Genomic DNA, 11220 nt, shown 5'->3' with positions numbered 1-11220 from the left:
TTGGCAATGCCTATAGCAGTATGGGAAATTTTAAGAAAGCCATAGAGTACCACAAACAACATCTTAGCATTACAAAAGAAGTAGGGGATAGGGCCGGGGAGGGAATAGCCTATGGAAATATCGGCATTGCCTTTGACGGTATGGGCAATTTTAAGAAAGCCATAGAGTACCACAAACAACATCTTAGCATTGCAAAAGAAGTAGAGGATAGGGCCGGGGAGGGAAAATCCTATGGAAATATCAGCAGTACCTTTCACTGCATGGGCAATTTTAAGGAAGCCACGGAGTACCAAAAAAAAGGTCTTGGTATTATGAAAGAGGTAGAGGATAGGGTCGGGGAGGGAAGAGCCTATGGCAATCTTGGCAATGCCTATAGCAGTATGTGCAATTTTAAGGAAGCCATAGAGTACCACAAACAACATCTTAGCATAGCAAAAGAAATAGGGGATAGGGCAGGGGAGGGAATAGCCTATGGAAATCTTGGCAATGCCTATTTCTGTGTGGGTAAAACAAGGCAAGCCATAGAGTATTATAAACAAAATCTTAGTATTGTGAAAGAAGTAGGGGATAGGGCCGGAGAGGGGATAGCCTATGCCAATCTTGGCAATGTCTTTTGCGGTATGTACAATTTTAAGCAAGCCTTGGAGTACCACAAACAACATCTTAACATTGCTAAGGAAATAGAGGATGAGGCCGGGGAGGGAAAAGCTTATGGTCATCTCGGTGATGCCTATTACAGTCTGGGCAATTAAAAGCAAGCCATACTGTACTACAAACAAGATCTTAGTATTGCAAAAGATGTAGAAGATAGAGCAGGGGAGGAAAGAGCCTATGGCAGTCTCGGGATTGCCTATTTCAGCAAGGGTGAGCTTGAAAATGGAATTTTATATAACGAACAACATCTTAGTATTGCCAAAGAAACGGGGAATCAAGTAGGGCAGGGACGCGCATGTTATAAACTTGGTCTTGTCCATGAATCTTCAGGCTCCATTTGCACAGCTCTTAATTACTATCGCTTGAGCATAAAACATTTTGATGAAACAAGGCGTCTTCTTCAGTCAGAGGATGCACTGAAAATAAGCTTTCGTCACACAAAACGGCTTGCGTACACTGCCCTGTGGACAGCGCTTTTGAAGAACGGAGAGGTTGATCAGGCCTTGTATGCTGCTGGGCAAGGACGCGCGCAGGCTTTGACAGACATTTTGAAAGTGCAATACGGCGTTAATGAGGAACCCTCCTCGGAAGTTGCGACGAAAGAAAATGCCTCTGCTGTATTAGGATATCTTTCTTCTCAAACAGTTTTCACGGCACAATCAGTTTCTGGCTGCTGAGAAAAAGTGACATGATACACTTTAGGCAAAAGGAAATCAAAGATGAAAGTGCTGAATCACTGATGAAAGCTACTTTCAAACAGATTAGTTCACGGGCTGTTGCCCGCTGCGAGAATCGCTCGCTTGACCGACAACACAAAGAATCCTCTTATACAAGAGAAGCCGTTCAGGGAACCTCTCCTTCCTCGAAGTTCTCCGTCAATGTTTTGCAGCCATTGTATGATGTCTTAGTCAATCCCATTGAAGATTTGCTTCAAGGTGAAGACTTAATCTTTGTTCCCGATGGGCCATTTTGTTTGGCGCCTTATTCTGCATTGAGTGAATCTGTCAGGATCCGTACCGTTCCCTCGCTAACCACTTTAAAAGTGATTGTTGGTGCACCTTACTACTTCCACGCTAAAAACGAAGCCATGCTAGTGGGAGATCCATGTTTAAAGGAAGTCACTTACGGCACCGGTGCACCCATGTTTGAACAATTGCCATGCGCCAAGAAAGAGGTGGAGATGATTGGAGAACTTCTGCGGACTGCACCTCTTACTGGCAGAAACGCAACAAAAAATGAGGTGCTGAAAAGAATGAAATCAGCTGCTTTAATCCATATTGCTGCACATGGGGATCCAGAATTTGGAGAAATTGCTTTCGCCCCAAATCCAAAACGCACATCCCAGTTCCCTGAAAAGGAAGATTACTTGTTAACAATGAGTGATGTTCATGCAGTTCGTCTGCAGGCAAGACTGGTTGTGCTGAGTTGCTGTCATAGTGGTCAGGGAGAGATAAATTCTGAGGGTGTGTTTGGAATAGCTAGGGCTTTCCTGTGTGCTGGTGCCCGGTCTGTTCTAGTGTCACTCTGGGCGATTGATGACGAGGCGACCTTGCTGTTTATGAAATGTTTCTATCAACACTTGGCAGATAGAAAAAGTGCCAGTTTAGCTCTCTGCCATGCTATGAAATCTCTTCGGGAGACAAAGAAGTATTTCGACCTCAAATACTGGGCGCCATTTGTGCTAATTGGCGATGATGTCACGTTTGAATTTGGGCTTCAAGAACTCGAAAAGGATGGTAAGTGCTCTTCAAATATAATTTTAGTTACCGAGAAGAAATACATTCTACATTCTATCGACAAGTTCTCGAGAGGAACCAGTAAGCTCCTCACTGAGAAGTTATTTCAAAAGTCGTCGCCAATGTAGTAATACAAACTGCTTTGGATGGCCACTGGAATAAATATTGTCTGCATTCAACGGGTCAGGCACTTGCCTTCTTGCATATTTTAGCAATTAAAATCTTTCCATGATCTGGCAGGAAATCTCTTATTGCCGGTTAACCTACATTCTACAAGTCACAGTGACAATTAGTTTGATAGGAATTGTTGCAGCAGCTATTATAACTAAGCACACACGGACAGTTTCTTCGATTAAGATCTTTTTCTTTTGTCATTTAGCAATCAGAACTAAATTCCTATTTATTTAACCCACTATCACCGTTTGTTATTATTATTATTATTATTATTATTATTTTAGAAACGGCGTCCAGAACGTGAGGAAACCACTTGTTGGACTCTGATGCATGAATACGTCATTTTCGTTAACCTCAGTGGCGATCAACGAAGACAAAAGATATGTGCACTTATTTTACCATAAGACTCAAGTAATACTAAGATACTGATTTTTTAAAGCTTTTATACCAGGAGAGGTTAATCACTTAAAGAGAAATCAAGGACTTGACATAATGGTCTTCTTCCATAAGTAAGGATCAAGCTGTCGTGTTATGTGGCCTTGAATACTTAGTTATATCTCCAAGTCTTTGGGGTATGCTTTTCAGTTTTCTTTTTTTTTTTTTTTTTTTTTTTTGGCATTAATCTGGTGACAAGTATACTTCTTTAAATCTGTTAACTGCACTAGCTTCCCATTTCAAGAAAATATTTTTTTTCCTTTCCAACAAGACTAAACAGTCAATGTCGACTCTACTATGTGCCACAATCATTCTTTTTCTTAATCTTCGTGTTTGTTGTTTCCTTTTTTTTAAGTAACTGAATTTATGACAATGTTGCCTGATCTCCTAATTAGTGGGCACTGAAAGTAGTAAATCGCTTTAGTATCTTTCTGTGGATTGAAGAATGGACTCTTGGTGCAGAAAAATCCTGCAATAGAAGAAATGGCAAATTGTTGATTGGAAAGTGTCTAAATATGGATTTCTGAGATTTTGTAACGAGGCCCAAAGCAAAATATACTTGTTAGGCAAATTTCTAGAAGCAAAAACAGTGGAAATAGACCTTTCTTTGGAATTGTTTGCTTAGTGACCTGGCCTATGTATAGCAGTGAGGCTGGCGTTGACTTTTTATTGATGCAGACAGAGTACACTGCTTTTGTCGTGTAAATCGTGTTTTTCTAATGCTAACTGGTCTTCATTTACATCAGAAAAGTAAAGGTGTTTTTATCAAAACAAGGCCAACGGCAGCCTCCCTTCAATTCATAGGTGACAGGAAACGCAGTCATAGCTGTAAAACGGTCTACTAGCTCACCTGGTGGGTAATATGCGTAGACTATAGTTTTTCTGTGAAAAAAAAAAATCAAAACAAAACAAAACAAAAACAAGAAACAAAAAAACCCTATTAAACGTCCTATTAAAGAGACTCCTGCCTCGATTAGCACTGCTACCTGCGTGATGGCTATCAAATCTTAAATGATTATTATTGTAAATAAAGATTCGTTGTTCTTGCTGTTTTTTTTTTACATGTAAAGGTCCAGGATCAATGAATTGATTGTGCTTAATATGTTAACTGGTTGTTGTTGCTGAGATTTAGCCACGGAGGGACCGAGGAGAAAGATTTCAAGACTTGGTAATTTCTTAGGGTTAGAACTTATAGAAGCTAAAAAAAGTTGGAAATAAAGGTTTTTAAATCTCTTAATTGAATACTATGCATTTAAAATTTAAAGACCGCGAAAAATGATTAATAGGAAAACTTCCAGAAGGTTCAAAACTAGAAAAGAGGGGTGATGCTTGATATCTAAATGAGTATGCATTGAGTATCAGGAGCTCAACAAGGAACACTCTATCTAAACTAATTCCTTGAGTCAACCCTTTCTCGAGTAATTTTATTTTTACGAACCGCTTTTCCACGAGAAAGGTATCATATTTCCCTTGACGCTGAGATAGCTCTGTCTTGATGGGCTTTTGCAGCTGTCGGCGTGGTGAATCTCCCAAGGGAGGCGTTCTATAATAAATCTACAGGGAAAGGGTTGACTCCCAGGCTAAGTTTATATGGGAGATAGATGCTCCCATTAATACGCTCCTGGTCAGAGTTTAAAGACTGTACAAGTTTTCTTTTTGTAATACCATCTTGCTTCATTCAGAGAAAATGTAAAATATTTACAAATTTGTAATTACTTAGTCTCGACTAATCCAAAACATTCACAAGTCTAACAATTCAATTGAGCAACAGTCACTAGACAAAGAGAGATAAAATAAGATTCCATTGCAAAGCTGGTTAGGTGGTGAATATATTGCAATTGATGCAAGTGCCCTCAATTAGAGCTGTCAGGTCTTTCTTTCTAATGTTTTTCTAAAATATATCGTCGCCGTCGATCACGTAAGGATAACCTGAACCAAAGATATGGACCCTGATATATAAAGTCTGCTACGAGCCTAGTGGCCAATCAGGCCGGCGTTTATTTCCGGTTACTGTTGCATGAAGCGACTAAGAGTATTTCTACTCTCCCCTGGATGGGATGCTAGCCCATCCCAGGGTTACCCCCAGCATTACATTTGCCGGTACCCATTTATACGCCTGGTTGAAGAGAGGCACTGTGAGAGTAAAGTGTTTTTACCCAAGAACACAACACAATGACCCGGCCAGGGCTCGAACGCGGACCGCTCGAACCGGAGTCCCGCACGCTAACCGTTAGGCCACCGCGCCTCCCCTGATATATGATCGAATGTTTTCCGTACCTTACTGTAGAGTAGCAAGCTATTTCAAATGCAGCATTTCTTAAGGAGTAACCTTTGTTTGCAGTATAAACATTTTCAACTATGTAATCAAGCACCAAGCCATTTCTAACTTTATACATTAAAATTACAATGTCTTGAAGCCGCTTGTTGTACAGAGAAGGCAAGCAGCTTTGCACGGCGTAGAAGATTTTCATAAGTGTCTATCCTGCAGTTGTCAATTACTCTTAGAGCGCGTTCTTGCAGTCTCTCCAGTTGTCGCCTCTCACATTATTTACAAAAATGCCATACGATCTGGCAATATGTCAGATGAGAAAGAATTGCTGTTAAGTACAGTTAAAGCTTGGTCTTGGATGAGATTAGGTTGCGAAGCCTCGATAACACCCCCATTTTCTTACTCGGTTTTTTGCAGATGTCGCTTATATGTTCAGTGAAGGTGAGTTGATCATTTATGTTTACTCCAAGAATTCTTAAATTAGCGGTTGTTTTGAGTTGTTGATTATCGATCTCGAGGGTACACTCATTCTTTGCTGCCTTGTCAGCGCTTGGATTCGTCACTGGTAAAACTTGGTACTTTTGGGTTAGCATGGAGGAGATTCACCTTGTAACATTGCGATACATTTTCCGCCTTTTCTCTGAGTTGATAGATCACGGCCGTAATATTAGATCCACTTTTATAGACCTGATGGTCATCAGCATACATGAGCAAGTTACTGGTGCGTACGTTTAAAGATAAGCCATTTTGAAACAAGTTCCATAGCAACGGAACGAGTGATGAACCTTGCAGGCAGCCCCTTAGCTGGTCTTTCCATGTGCTTGTTACACCGTTGATTTTTACGGTGGCCCAAAAGGGTCAATCACAAATCAGTTTACCAAAACACAAAACAATTTCCCAAAACACAAATCAATTTCCCAAAACACAAATTAGTTTCCCAAAACACAAATCGATTTCTCAAAACACAAATCAATTTCTCAAAACACGAACCAGTTTGCCAAAACACAAACCAATTTCGCGAAACACAAATCAATGGACTGGGCGCTTGCTCTGTAATTATCAGAGAGAGCCTGGAAGGGACTCATTCCCAGGAATTTCCGCGTCCAACATGGCGACTTCTTCATGTGAGTGACAACTCATCGAGTCTTCGGTGGTAAAATGTTTTGAAGCCATTGCGGTAGCGAGGTTAAATCCTGTTTTAAATTCTGCGTAAAATGTGGCAATCCTACGTCCCAGAACTCTGACGATCATTCCTCGGGCTGCGAAACGATTAAAAGTCATAGCAGCAGACCTGGATGCTCGGGGACTTCCTAAACTAAATACCTCATCAGATTCTTTCAGTTGTTTAACCTCAGTTCCATCTGGGTATAGCAATTTGTAGGACTTCACAGAACTGTGGGCAATTTCATTTCCGTTATGTAGAGACTGCTTTGCCACAGCTAACTTTAGCACCTCCTCACTATCTGCTGTTTTAGGAAGCCTTATGGGAAGACTATTTCCCCGCTGAGGCTTAAGGATACTTTCCTCCTATACGTAACGCATTATTCCAATGTTTATTGTCACACGTTCGTCCTTTTCATTCTTCAACTTCTTATTCTTTCTCTTAAAACATCCGCTCATCTTTTTTCTTCTTCATGAAGGTATCCAGCTTTGGAACAGATTCCTTGGAATATGTAGCAGCAGATGTGCCTAAGGAATTCCCCGAGCATCCAGGTCTGCTGCTATGACTTTTAATCGTTTCGCAGCCCGAGGAATGATCGTCAGAGTTCTGGGACGTAGGATTGCCACATTTTACGCAGAATTTAAAACAGGATTTAACCGCGCTACCGCAATGGCTACAAAACATTTTATCACCGAAGGCTCGATGAGTTGTCAGTCGCCATGTTGGACGCGGAAATTCCTGGGAATGAGTCCTTTCCGGGCTCTCTCTGATAATTACAGAGCAAGCGCCCCGTCCATTGATTTGTGTTTCGCGAAATTGGTTTGTGTTTTGGCAAACTGGTTCGTGTTTTGAGAAATTGATTTGTGTTTTGAGAAATCGATTTGTGTTTTGGGAAACTAATTTGTGTTTTGGGAAATTGATTTGTGTTTCGCGAAATTGTTTTGTGTTTTAGCAAACTGGTTCGTGTTTTCAGAAATTGATTTGTGTTTTTGTAACTGATTTGTGATTGACCCTTTTGGGCCACCGTAGATTTTAACACAGTTTTTACGCCCGATGAAATAGGAACGCATTAGTTCTAAGGACATGTGAGAGAATCCGTAGGCTTCAAGTTTCTTAATCATTAGCGCATAATGCAACGAGTCAATTGCTTTATTCATGCTCGTTGACGAAACCGCTACGCATTCTTTGTTATCCATTGCTTTTCTCCTGTCCTCTGTTACGCGGATTAGGTTGGTTTCGCAGCTGTGCGTTTTCCTGTAAGCGGACAGTTGCCATATAAATGAGTATCAAATCTCTGTGTGATTTGTTTGCTGAGTAGTGATTCTAAAACTTTTGTTACTGCGTTCAGGACTGTTACTGGTCTATAATTTAGTAAAACAATCAGCCATGACTTCCTTTTTGAAAGCTGGGGTCCAGACTCCCCTCTTCCAGTTTCTTGGCCACTGCCCACTGCCCACTTTGAATACAAGTGTTAAAGGAAACCTCCACTAAAACAAGAATACAACTTAAAAATATTTAGCATAATGTTTACAATCAAAATTGTTCAAACATTTTCCAATGGAATTGTCTGTATCCTAAATAAATGAATTTCAAAAACGCTTGTTTTGGTTTTCAAATTTCCTGGGCGCCGACATTTTGAATAATTGTGACATGTTATGGTTGCTCTTTTGTACTTCACAAAGAGCTTTTGTTTTAAAACAATAGGGCAACCATGACACTTCACAATTATTTCTGTTTTCTGTTTCTGTTTCTGTTTCTGTCAATAATTGTACATGTAATTGATTATTTCATTATTTATCTAGTCTATTTATTTATTTATTTATTTATTTTATTTGTTCATTTATTTTTTCCTTTTTTTATTTATAGATGTGTAATTGCATAACGTTGAACTTGTAAGTTGCGTCATAAGATTGATTATTTGCTTGTACATTTTAGTTACATGGGTTGTTATGGAAACAAGCGTTACCGATTAATAAAACAGAAACAGAAACAGAAACATTGCAGACATTGACACCTAAGACAATGGTTTAGATCTCGAAAGGCATGATGGATTCACAAAGCTGTATCATCCCATCCAGAAGAGAAAACAACAACCGAATGAGGCCCTTCTCATTCATCTTAACATAAATAGCCTGCAAAACAAATTTGATGAGGTAAAAGGCAGCGGTCAACTGAGAGCGCACTTTATTTTTATTTCTGAAACCAAAATTGGTAAGGCATATCCGAAAGGCCAATTCAAGTTACCTGGGTATTAGATGTATCGTGGAGACAGAAAAAAAGGAGGTGGCCGGCTTCTACCGTACTTCCACTCCAATATACCCTCAAAAGAGTTAAAACTACCCAAGAAATATAGGGCCATGGAAGCACTGGCTATTGAAGCTGTTCAGGCTGAGCATCAACATCTAACAATGGTTGAGGATGAATTGAATGACATTTGCTTGTGGGCAGCTATTGAGAAGCAAGCCATGGTAATCGCTGGTGATCTAAACTTAGACAGACTACAATGCAACCGCAGGGAAAATTTTGCTTGATCTTGAAGAAGTGCACGACTTACAATGTTTGATCACAAAACCAACAAGCCTAGGATAACCAAAACATCGAAGACATTGCCAGACGTAATTTTAACAAGAAAACCGGAAACCTTTAGACAGTGTTGTGTCATAAAACCTGAAATCAGCGATCATCATCTTATTTACAGCCTGTTCACAAAATCAGTGTATCAACACAAGCAAAGGATCATATCAGTCGAGAGCCTTAAAGACGGAAATATGGAGTTGCTAAATGAAGGCATGGCCACTGGCCCGTGGAGCGTTGGAGAGATTTTTGACTCGCATGACGATCAGTATGAGTTCTGGTTTGTTTTGTTTGAAAGTGCTTTAGATGAGCAAAATGCGAAAAGGAAATAAAAGTCAGAGATTAAAGACGTGCCCTACATGACAAATGAGTGCAAAAGAGCCATCAAACAGAACAGGAACTATGCACAAATATAAGTGCGAAATTGTTCAGCTGAGACTTGGGAGCTTAAAAGAAAGTGGAGAAAAAATGCTAAAAGGGAGAGAAGAAAAGCCATTAGAAATTATTGGCCACAGGAGTCCAGTGAGTTAAAAACGAAGCCTAGAGATTTCTTTAAGACCTTCAACCATTTCTAAGTTCGAAAAAAAGACATTTTCATACGGATCATAATTAGGACTGGGGCCGAGATGGCCGAGGTTGGCAGACGTGTGTTTCGGTGAAGTGTAGTTTTTGCCTCCACACAACCGGGAAAATGAAGTCAAATCGGAAAAATGACGAAGACAACGAAGTCAGTTAGGCAGCGCCTCCAGTGAGGGAAATTCTCCCGATGCAAAGCGACTAAATTCGACTGAAAGAAACGCTTCGAGTTCTAGTGCTCAGACTCAGTTGACTCCGATGTCTGAGAACACAGATAATTCTTACGATAAGCCGAGTATAAGCGAAATATGGAAAATTCTAAAAGCAATTCAGACGGATGTCGCTAGAATTCTAAACGAAAACCAGGAGATAAGAAAAGATATCGACGAGCTGAAAGCTTCCCTGCAGTTCAATGAGAAGAATGTTGCAGAAATCAAAAAAGGAAATGAGAGTCTCGTGCTGAAGACGAATGATCTGGAACATAAGCTTGTAACAGCCGAAAAAACCATCCACGATTTAGAACGACAAGTTGAAAACCTTGAAGTCGATCATGATACTCTCGAACAATACACAAGAAAATTCAACGTCGAGGTTCATGGAATACCAGAATGCGAAGGTGAGAACCTGAGAGAAATTGTTATAAAGGTAGGGCAAAAGATTTCGGTTGATGTATCTGACAACGACATCGACATTGTGCACAGATTGTACAGGAAACCTCCTGCTAATAAGCCTATTATTGTGAGATTCACTTCTCATAAAAAGAAAAGAGAATTCTATCGGAGCAGGTTTAACTTAAAGAACACGAACTTATCAGGGATCTTTGGCTCTGGGCGTTTTGACTCTGAGGCAAGAATTTTCATCATCGAAAATCTTACCCAGAAACGACAGGAACTTTTAGCCTTGGCAAGAAATATGAAAAGAGCACGAAAGTTAAATCAAGTTTGGACAGTAGAGGGTAAAATATTTGCTCGGAAAAAAGAGGATTCCAGACCTGTAAAAATTAATGACCGTTGGGATTTGGAAATTTGGCATCTTGGTGTCACGGCTAAAAAGGCATTCATTCACTGTGTCTCATTTTGATCTAGGCTTCTTTAACCAACTTGAGATAAGTCTATTCTTGTGCTATATAACAGCGAATGGTTGCAAACTACGCTTTTATTATTTTTTCTGGTCTTTAGGAGGCATAACATAAATATTTCATGTTATCTGGTCGTCTCACCAAACGAAATGTATTTGCGTTGATTGTTGTGTGTGTGTACTGTGCCGTGTCTATTAATTTTTTTGTGTGTGTGTGTTTTATGTATTCGCAAAATTTAGTTTTTTGTTTTGTTAGGAGCTTACCGTACTGTAATGTATTGTTGACTTATACGGTAAGCATTTTACGATATCGAGCACCAGTTTTTCCATATTTCCTTTCAGGCATTGGTAACACTCTTGTTTTTATTCTTTGGTGTCCGCAGTCCCACTTGCACGTCAAAATAGATTCTAATGGATGATTCTTTTACATTAATCTCGCTTAACGTAAAGGGCATAAGTAATTTTAAAAAACGAAGATCAATTTTTAGTTGGTGTCGGAAGCGCCAAGCAGATATCATTTTTTTACAAGAAACTCATTCGACGGTTCAAACCGACTCCCAATG

General features: G+C 39.9%; 1 protein-coding gene across 1 annotated transcript; it reads left to right on the top strand.

Annotated features, from left to right (window-relative positions):
• Positions 1-1855: 1855 nt before the first annotated feature.
• On the top strand, positions 1856-3505 carry LOC138022835 (tetratricopeptide repeat protein 28-like). Its single transcript, XM_068869798.1, has 2 exons — positions 1856-2390; positions 2849-3505. Exons 1-2 carry the CDS (start codon positions 1907-1909, stop codon positions 2866-2868), a joined length of 504 nt encoding a protein of 167 aa, XP_068725899.1. The 5' UTR covers positions 1856-1906; the 3' UTR covers positions 2869-3505.
• The last annotated feature ends 7715 nt before the right edge of the window (positions 3506-11220 follow it).

This window comes from Montipora capricornis, chromosome 11, assembly GCF_036669925.1.
Source record: "Montipora capricornis isolate CH-2021 chromosome 11, ASM3666992v2, whole genome shotgun sequence".
NCBI lineage: Eukaryota > Metazoa > Cnidaria > Anthozoa > Scleractinia > Acroporidae > Montipora > Montipora capricornis.
This window is presented reverse-complemented; position numbering and strand designations above follow the sequence as displayed.